The sequence below is a fragment of the Fulmarus glacialis genome, unplaced genomic scaffold (assembly GCF_000690835.1).
Source record: "Fulmarus glacialis isolate BGI_N327 unplaced genomic scaffold, ASM69083v1 scaffold10504, whole genome shotgun sequence".
NCBI classification, from domain to species: domain Eukaryota; kingdom Metazoa; phylum Chordata; class Aves; order Procellariiformes; family Procellariidae; genus Fulmarus; species Fulmarus glacialis.
In genome coordinates this window covers 39,843-50,525 of record NW_009206081.1, presented here as the reverse complement: position 1 = coordinate 50,525, position 10,683 = coordinate 39,843, and the positions used below count along the sequence as shown (strand labels likewise).

At 39.3% G+C, this 10,683-nt stretch overlaps 1 protein-coding gene across 1 annotated transcript in view; it reads right to left on the bottom strand.

Moving 5' to 3' along the window:
* Positions 1 to 7,844: 7,844 nt before the first annotated feature.
* LOC104075193 (FRAS1-related extracellular matrix protein 2-like) overlaps positions 7,845 to 10,683 on the bottom strand; it is a gene marked incomplete at its 5' end in the record, with an annotated part of 38,957 nt that continues 36,118 nt past the window's right edge. Inside the window, 2 exons of the mRNA XM_009575617.1 lie at positions 7,845 to 8,357; positions 10,044 to 10,190. Of these exons, the coding sequence (XP_009573912.1) occupies positions 7,845 to 8,357; positions 10,044 to 10,190 (660 nt within the window). The remainder of the gene's footprint in view (positions 8,358 to 10,043; positions 10,191 to 10,683) is intronic.

The following is a 10,683-nucleotide window of genomic DNA, read 5'->3' as shown; positions in this document are numbered from 1 at the left end:
TATATAATAATAAAAATATATTCTCTGTGTGTGTGTTCGTGTGTACACACGTGCACTTGCTGCAGTCATGCTTTGAAACCAATCATTTTGTTGGAGAATAAAACTTCTCAGCCACTTCGTGAGGAGACTGGGATAACGCATATTACCACAGCTGACAGTTCCAGATGGGAACTACAGGCAATGCCTAAATGCTGCAAGAATTTTTTTGAATTGTTGGCATCATGCTTACCATTCATAATGATGTTATGGATGTAAAATACACAGTTCCTGAGAAAACTGAAATTTCCTGGGGGAGAAATATCTCCCCGGCACCTTCATTTTGAGAGCCAAATTGGAAAGGTAAATCCAAGCTGCAGCACACCAAGCCAAAAGAGCTCTGACAGAAGCTGTTATTGGTGGTCCTGCACTGTTCTGAGCGCAGGGTTGCAGGGTAGGAAAATCAGCAGAGCTGAGGAAACAGTAATAAATGGTAAATGGGTGCAGCAACAGTTGCGGGAGGTGTGCACACAAACCTCTGCAGGCTAATGTCTGACAACAGAATCCGAACTTCCTGGACAAGCTGTCTAACTGAACAACTAGTTCAGAAAAAACCTGTCAGCAAGAGAAAGCAGTTATTGAATTGCTCATGTTTAATCTGGCTGCATAAAAGAAAGAAGTGGGTTCTGCCTCTGAAACTCATCTTTTCCGAGATGCCAGTCTGGTTAAAAACATTTAAGTTAGCAACGAAACAGTTGCAGCCACGCACCACTCTGGGTGGTTCCTGCAGGCGGGTTAGGTCCCAGGGCAGAGCCTGCTGGGCTGAGAATCACTGCCGACGAACCAAGCTTTGACTGAATGCATTATGTAGACCCTTAATCAGCAGTGAGCATTGCACTCCTCTGTTGCACTTCTGTTCAGCAACTTTTAGGTGTCTGTGCCCATCATGATACAGTCCATAAATGGGGTTTTTTTGGACCTTGTTACTAAAGTTCACTTAAGTTAGGTTCTGAGTGGAGTTTAGGTGAAGTGAACATGGTCTGCTGAGACTTTTGCCTCTGAAGTCTTGGAAGATGTGACATAAATGAGCCCATCCCCTGTGCAGCATGGCGAGTTAGTGGTTGACTTCACAGCCTGAGATGGAAGAAGTCTCCTGGGGTGCAGAGGAGCCCCAAGAGTGCCTGTGCTGTACTGCACACTCTGATGCATTAGGGTTGCATGGGACATTGAGGCCATCATGTGGCACCTCTGCTAAGTCCTAGGCACATGAAAGTTGCTGTATGTGTGATGCATGGGCAGCTGCTGACGCCCATAAAGACGTTACAAATCTCTCTCCAGCTGATGCTCTTTGAGGGTGGATACAAATCTTTCCCTTCCTCCTACTGGGAGAGAGTGTTTCAAGATCCTGACAACGGGAGGCCAGGAATCCTGCCCCTGGGAGACTGCCTAAGGCACACCGTTGTTGAGGCGGTCTGTGGCACTGTTGAGTGATGCTGCTATGAGATGTGGGCATAGGGGGACACCTCCTATGAAGCCAACCTCCTGACATACCAACATCATTTTGTCCCCGAAGACAGAGGTTTTTGCTGTTCTGAAGGATTAGCCGGATCCTACTCCAGCCTCTGTTTCACAGACTTGACAATACTGGGGACCAGTCCCTGCGGTGCACAGTGTAGCTTGCCGTATTGAAATCCAAGTCTCTTGCCAAGAAATGGAAGACAAGCTCAGCTACATCCCCATGAGCTACTACTTTTAAAGAATTTGGTATTTATGTTTCTTTCTTGCCAGGATCATTTTGGTGCCATTAGAAACATAAGAAAAAAATACATCAGTGAAAGAGACACTTGATAGCCCAAGAAATATTCTTTTCACCTTTTGTTACAAACAGCAGAGAATAAATGGAGCACGTTTATAAGGTAAATAAAATTATCAACAGTATCTTTTACCTCTGACCCTGCTTTCCTCTCTCCAGATGCTTTACCTCATTCTGTCCAGATCATATGCCTTCACAGGATACGTGCCAGGAAAAGGCTATTGACTCATGCTACCATTTCAAGCAGCCCTCAGCAGGAGGTCTAGGCAGATGTGAGGTGCAGGTAAGCCAGCTGTTAGAGACCTAGGGTGCTGACAAATGGAAACTTTCATTCCCTCTTACCTCAAGAAAAAAAAAAAAACATTATGTCTTTTGTGCTTTATATTATCAATTCCAAGCCTGGGACTGGCAGCTCTTTGTACAACTGTTAGGGCATGAGAGTGGCTCTTCTGGGTTGGATGATCTGCTCCTGACAGTGCCCAGTAGTGGAGTTGTAGGGAAGAGAAAGGAAAGAGAAGATGAACAGCTTGATCCTTCTCCTGAATCTTCCCAGCTTTTTCCAGTCCTGGCTTTCTGAACTAGCTGTTGAAACAAACAGCTCATTGCAATGGACTTTTTTAGTTTGGCATACACACCATCCTTCAGTAATGAGTCTTGCAATTTTAATTTTAGGTCAGGTGATTAGATATTGCCTACTTTGTTTCATCCTTGTAGCCAGCAAATTTTGTTGGGTGGAACCTCTTTAAAATATTACAAGAAACAGTGAATCATTGTTCCCCACTCACCGTCTCTGTAACATTCAGGATTTAATGCACCTCTAGAATACTCTCCCTTTGGTATTTCTTTCTGAGGCTGAAGAGTGGAAAAGAATCTTAACTATTTAATCTCTCCTTATGGGGAAGACATTCCTGACCTTTTATCATTTCTTTTTGTCATTTGCTGTCTCATTTAGTTCCATTATTTGCCTTTTTGGAAGGGAATGCAAGAGGAAGAAAAGCAGAAATTAATATATTATCAAAGAGGTGGGTAGATCATGCACTTATCCAGAATGCCCCCTCTTGTCTTCCATGGTAACTGAGTTGGAGCTTTTACTACAAAAATCATCAAAAAGACGCTAGAGATGACAGTTGCTACACCTGATCTTCCTGTTGCACTAGTTTAACTGGACTTTAACTCATGCAGCTACAGATTCATGCTTTACATGGAAACTTACACAAGGAAAACTTGTATCATGAAAATGCAGGTAGCAGGAGATAGCAGGAATCCAGTGCATGTTTCAGCATTGGCCATGAAATGAAACAAGAAGCATCATTTAAGAATCTTCCAGCTGTTCCTTTCATTTTTACTCAAAGTCAGTGGTTACTTACCAAAGCAACAGTAGTGCAAGGTAAATTCTGAATGGATTATCTCTTCAGATAATTAATAAGAAAACCAAAACTCAAGCAGCCAATCACTTGAGAGTAATTTACTGAACAGCTTTCAAAGCTAAAGCATTCAGTGGTAGGAGTTGAATTCTTTCGGGGTAGAAGCTGAGTCATTCTTTCAAAAGACAGTGAGGATGCATTAAAAACCCCTGACTCCTATAAATGCTGAAATGTAACCATGCTTGGGCTGTGAAGAGAAAGTCATCCTTGACCTGCTGGAACATACTTGGACATCTTAGTAGTATCAGAATTCCACTAAGTGCCAAAACTGGACAAGTCATGTGAACATGACTTGATTGCTGTGGACAATCTTGGAGGGGGAAATTAATGCCCTTTGATTTGATAGTGCGATAGTCCTGTGACCAGATTCTTTATTCATTTACAACATATATAGCTATTTATATTGGAGCAGGACAGAATCACTTCCAACCTCATTTGCCGCGGCAGAAATCACAACACAGAGCTCGCAGATACGACACCGGATGGCTCAGCTCAGCCTAAGTAACTGCTAGGAGTATAATCCACTTGAGCAAGTTTAGGTAGTAGAAGGGAACAGACATAGCAAAGCAGGAATCACTGCCTGCTAGTTTATCCTTCCTTACAGCAGTTGGTAAATATACTGTGTCACTTGTGTAACTAGCCATGAAGTATAGCCTTTCTGACAGTGGAGGAGGTGGGTGCTTGCTTAAGTTCACACAGAAATCAGAGGTCAGTGCTGGCCAGTTTACAAAGGGTTGGGTGAGAGGGGAAAGGTTCAGAGTTGCTTTTTCTTTCTGCATCATAGTATGTGCATATATATATATAAAAAAAAATACCAGTTTCACTGTTAAGTGTCTACATCTCATATATTTCTAACCTGATACATTTGCCACTGGGAAAAAAATCTAATGAGCTGGCACGAGAAAAAACAGACAGCAACATCAGCGCTGCAGGAGCAAGAGAACTGCTTCCTGCAGGCTCACCTTCCCTTGTCAATGGGTCTAGTACTATAAACCCTGCCAGCACACAGGAACATGGCAATCCAACCTATAAAGGACTTGCAGATATCTAGAGATTTCTGAATTGAAAGAAAAATCCCTCTCTGAGCCATGACTGCAACCACAATGATTAAAAAACAACCCCTGTGCTGAACAATTCATGACTAGAAAACAATCAGTTCAGGAACAAAGCAGTGAGATTTATTGCAAACACAATAGTAAGTTTATATTCTTCCATCAATGTGACAAATTAGTTTTTCTTAACACTGCATTACTGACCTCTCTCCACAGTGTGATATTCATACACAAATTTTAGATCAGTAACCAAAACAGAAGTAGTTTTATTTTTTTCCCGATACAAATGCCAAATATCACAGCTATAGACATAAGTAAAAAATTGTTCCAAATAAATATGCATGGAAAGATTTTTGACAGCTTGATAACAAATTTAAACACAGTAATTATTGTATAAATGGTTTAGCAAATGGTATTACTGCTAGCAGAATAAGCATCTCCAGGGAAAAGAGAATTGAATACATAATCTGGGAATAGATTAAATATATATATAAAATATACTCAGTTTATTGCATGGATAGATAAATATTAACATATTTGTGCACATAACTGGGAACGAGGCACTTATTCAGGTTAGTATAAACGAGGCCACTTGGTAAGAGAAGGGAAAATGTTAATAAGCCTCCAAAACATCTTGCTGAAATCTAAAACCTTGAAGCCATAATAAAAAACGCATGCTGTTACAGATGTATTTATAGTTCACTGAATTGTAAGAAATCCAATTTCTTAAGAATGGGACAAATCTGGCAGGCCTTACTGAAAACATCGGGTTCTTTTTCCCAGGCAGAGGACTTTGACATCTGACTCACGAATCTTACTCATGCTTGTCCAGCCTTTCAGTATTTGTTTTGTGTTTTTCTTTGTTATCACCAGTTTCAACTATTACTTTATATATTGTTAGAAAAACATTAGTCTGATAATCCCCATCAACCTAAACATTTTACATAGTTGTAATCAGACACTATTCAAAGCAGTGATCAAGTTGTTTACCAGGCTAAATATTTGGCTTGTAGAACACATGGGTTTTGATGTGATTTTATAAAAAGAAATAATAATTATCAAAAGATTTTGCCTGCAAGCAACTTTAATGATATTTCAGACTGTTAAAACTCAAAAGCAGAAAAATAGCTCTACTGATAAACACCTAATTTCTGTATTTTATATATATATTTTTAAAAAGATCTTCTCTGCTTATACAAAACAGGCATTTTATAAATATTAAATTGTTCTATTATTTACATGTGTCCCATTTTACTGTAGAATCATTGACTGCTATTATCCAAACATGCAGGTTCTAGAAGACAAATTCTGCATTTCTCGTTATCATAGTGATTTCACACATAGGCACAAAGGCAAATTTGATCTTAGGTTACATTTGCAACTTAGTTGTGAACTTAAACTAAATATAAAAAGTATCCGTAGGTTAAGTCTTTGATCAATCTTGCACACATAATACACGGATCACAAAACCAGGAACTTCATTAAAAGAGTAAATTAATGTCAGGTGACTAGGGAAAAGGTCTAATGCACTGGGCACATCTTGCGGATAATTGTTTCAGGCTAGAATTCAGATTAACTAAAATAAAAGATGACTGCGTGGTTTTAGTAATGGAGTTTGACCCTTAGGTTGCTGCAAACATCCTTCAATTAAGCAGTCTGAATCACAGTCTTCAGAAAACCTAGAAAAGGTAGGACAGATTCTGACCTGATTCATTTGGGGAAAAACTGATGAAATCTTATTAAATGAGTGAAGTCATAACAATACAAATCCAGAGAAAGAGATATCAGCATGAGTCCCTCTGTGGGCATATTCACACTATACCATGAACCATAGCACAGATATTCCTAGGCTAGTAGGTGTCAACGTTTCTGAGCCTTTATGGCTCAGAGGATGACTGTGCAGAATTACGAGGTCAGGTCTATCTGTGTTGACAGAGCACCGCAGCCAAGCCAGGAAGCCTTTTGGATGGATTTTTTAGTTCAGCAGCAGCATTGTGTGCTTACAGCCAGGCTGCTTTCAAGTTGGATCCTGCTCAGCTAACTCAGATCTCTGCAGCACAGTCCCCAGAATACCGAATGCCAAGTGTATTGCAGCTGAAGAGAGTTCGGGGGCTGCCCGCATCCACCACCACAAGATGGTGGAAGGGAACAGGTATTTCGGCAACAGTCTCAACAGCCTGATTCAGATTTTATATAGTCTATACAGTTTAACTCCATTGACTTGAAAGGACTTATTTGTACATAACGCTAGTATGACAAATGGGACAATCTGTCCTGAAGGTTACATAGCTTTCATAGCCAAGCATTTGGCAGGATATCTTTGGGACAGAACAGGTTCTGTCTGGGTAAGAACTGACATGGGACACTGCTGATCCAAACTTCTGTGGAACATCATGCTGTCATGTTACCTAAATCAAGAACACTGAGAGAAAATTAGAATTACTCTTGCAAAAGTAGTCACTTGTTAAAAAATGCCCAACAATGACCCAGCACGTTTGTCAAGATGTGCTATGAATATGCAGTAATAAATACTACTTAATTCAATCAAATGTTAATTTTTTGTTCGCTTTGTTGCCATTTAATATGGCAACTGACAATCACATGCTGGATTCAGTATCATGATTCCTAGGCTCAGTTCAGGCAGAACCTTGTCCTCTGCATTTTGAATCTAACTCTATCTTCTTCTCTAGGTACTGAAATACTAATGCTTGCATTTCCTAGCAGTGGATATGCACTAACAAATACAATTTACCTTACAACACTTCCATGATCCATTATAAACTTAAGAGGACATAGCGTCCAGTTTCTGTGAAAAACAAAAGCCTTTCTGGATTTGTGGTATTCTTTGGTTTTGTATAAACATAAATAAGGAAAAAAATTCTCAGATTAAATAGCTCAATAAGAATTTTCAGAAAAGAGTATGTATTGCATCCTGTGACATGCAACTGTTTATAATGTTATGGTGTCTAATCTAGCTCTCTTTTGAAAAAGTTCAGTTACACATAAGTCAAAAAAAAAAAAAAAAAATCACTGGTATAGCTTACGTGAAGTCAAAAGCTTATAGGAGGGAGGATTCATGCCTAAGGCATTTCATCACCTGTCAGACTAATTGTAGACATTGAGTTCTTTGTGAGAAACAGTACAAAATTTAACTGAAGAGTGTAAGGATTCCTCCTCTCAAGTATTCTGTGTTTCCGAAGAAACAGATTTCCTCTCTTATTGCAGACAGGATATATAGCACCTTTGGACAGTTTCTTCTACTTTTTTGAAATGTCAGAAAATACTAAAACAAAACAAAAATCTCTCCCTTACGATGCAGTTCCTTGAATTCCTGCTTAAGATTAGTGCATGACATAGGGATGTCAGGATTACCTTTCGTGCAAAGTGGGAGATTTGGTATGGATTCTTCTACTGTTGACAATGGCAGCAAGAGTTCAGGACAAAAAATTTCAAGTACACCTAGAAGCATATGAACTCTTTATTCCTCATGAGTCACCATTATCTGCTGCTAACAAAGTGCAGTTCAACTTTTTTTTGAGGCACTCTGGAGAATCTGGCTTGAATCCTGCGGGCTTGGAATCAAACCTCTGAGCTGTCGCTGGTGTAATTATATGGTAGCATCATTGGTTCATTGCTGCCCGACTCCTTTGTGGCTTCTTTCTTGTCAGAATTTTGTTTCCATTTTAGCAGCAAAATGATGATCGCAATTAAGCAGATGGCAAGGAAAATGGCAGCAGCTCCACCAATGATTGTGACTACGCTGACCCCTGCACTTTGGTTATTCAGTTCCCTGGGGAGAATGCCATTGACCGTAACCTCCCTTTGAGGAACCTGTTTCTTGCTTGTGCGATCTAGTGCTATGTGCTGTATGTTTGTTCCTCGGTTGTTTTCTACTCCAATGTCTTTTGCAAGTTCTGGGTCCAGCTCAACTCCCCTCTTCTGACGTCTGCCTGTGGAGGCTCCTGGGCTCCCACCTCTAAAGAGCGAGTGATACTGGTGCTCCACGCTTCTTTTGCCGATTCCGCGGTTAGCATTCTCTTTTGAACGTACAGTGTAGATTGTATGGACATACCACTCCCTACCCAAAGACACCTAGAAAGACACAATTTTTTGTATTTAAACACACACATACACAATCTGGACAGCACTATACACAGACAAAATCAATCACTGTTCTGAACTGATTGCCTGGACAAGTACTTTCAAAATCATGCACAGATAACCCCCCACTATGTGCCAATGTGCACCACAGGAGTCATGTTTTCTGCCAAAATTTTAAGAGGGGGTGGTCTCCATTCCTCTCCATGGCCAGACTCTATGGCTATCAGGTGCAGATGAAGAAGCATAGCCTTGGCATTTTCTGGTACTGTTAATACCAATGGTCATACAAAGAACCTCAGCTGTAGACAGGCTGCAGAAAAGGACCTTCCAGGCTCAACCTGCCAGCTGACTAGGCCCTGGCTGTGGCTCTATTTCCACCTTAACATAAGAAAATGATTTTTTACTGTGAGGATGGTTGAACATTGGAACAGGGAGGCTGTGCAGTCTCCATCCTTGGAGATATTAAAAATCCAACTGGACACAGTCCTAGGCAACCTGCTCTAGGTGACCCTGCTTTGAGCAGGGGGTTGGAACAGACAATCTCTAGAGGTCCCTAACAGCCTCATCCATTCTGTGATTACGTGATTCCCTGAAGTCTGCATGAGATGATGCTATTTTCCTTGAATTTGTCTTGTCTTTTCTGGATACGTAATAAATTTGGCCTCCACAAGGTCCAGTAGGATTGTCTGAATACTGTCTTAAAGCTACTGGCTGATAATTTCAGTGGTTGCAGCCTGTTGCAGTTCTGTTATTGTGAGAAATAACACATTTTCTATTTTACTCTTGTTTTTCCAAGTGTTTCTCAGGATATACTATTGTTTCTTCATGTTCTCATTCTTTTGACAGAATGAGGACAAAAAATCACTGCATTATTGGAAATAGATTTTTCATATAAAAAACGAGATTTCATTTTCATGGGGGCAGATTATGAAACCCTTTTTATACTGATGAGTAGGCTGTTCTCTTAAATATTCCATTGCTTACAATGGGACCTTTAGTATTGAAGTGGCCAGGAGTAAGATTAAAGTCTCCTCAATATTTTTTCTACTAATTTATACACTTGAATTTTGCATGTAGTTTTGCAAATACTAAAGAGACAAATAATGAAGAGACAACTCCTGGCTGGGTTATATAGATCAAAGGGATGAACGCACACAGCTGAAGGATTATATTTACTTAAGAAGTAGCTGCATCCCTTAGTTGTCAATTTCTAGGCTTTCCAGTGCTTAGATGTTTCACAATGTGCAAGTTTACAAGGAAAGAATTGCACAGAAAATGCTGATTATCAGCTAGATTTTGATGAAGTTCACTATAAATGCTTATGATTCTTTTATTTTTTGTCGTTGACAAGTGAGATGGGAAACAATAAAACAATGCTATGTAGCAAGAAACTTATCAAGTTCTTAGAAAAAATGTGTAAGAATAATTTGTATGATTTCTGATTAGACTGTGGAATTAAGCAAGAATAAAACATAGTATCCCTACAGAAATCTTTTAATAAGTGCTCCAAATTTTATATCTAGACTTTTTTAAGCATTTATAATCCTGTTTGACTGTCACTGGAATCAGAATAAATCTTTCTATTGGCTTCAATATGACTTACTGTTAACAACACTTCTTGTGCAAGTGTTTCTTTCTTGGTTCAGTACTCTTGCTAATAAGCTACAGAAATCATACCTGAAATAGAGGAGTTGAGTCTACTTTAAATCCATCAGAGCCTGGCTGTTTAACTAACGGAATTGCTTCAGGATCATCTATTGCAAGTTTTGCATTAAAAAGTACATTTCCAAAGCTTGTGGCTTGCGTCTCCGGCTGAGCTTTGTCCTACATGGTCATGGACGGAAAAAAAGTTTGTAAAACACAGATTCATTTCTTCTAGGAAAAACAGTTCTAATATTTATACACAATGTATAAATTGTGCAATTTACACATGCTATTTTATGCAATCCAGTGTAATATCAAGAGAAAAGACATGAGAAGCACTTGTGGTCACATCTGACTTGTATGCACTTCTACTTAATCTCTTGTCTGAAGACTTTTTTGTTGAAATATAAGGGGGAAAGACTAGAGAACAACCATAGCTGCATTTCTAAAATAAAAAAGATACATAAATGTGGCCTGAAATAAAAGTAAGAAATCTATTTCCCAGTTTAAAGAAGCTACCTTTCATTTCTATTAACAGACATTCACATAAATTAGTTTATCTACTAACTAGATAATCATCTTACTTAAAGTTAACTCTATAAAAGTTGGGCATCAGGTCTGTAGTCATCTGGCTTACTCTATAATTATTTTCAGAAGGGAAATCATCTCAGAT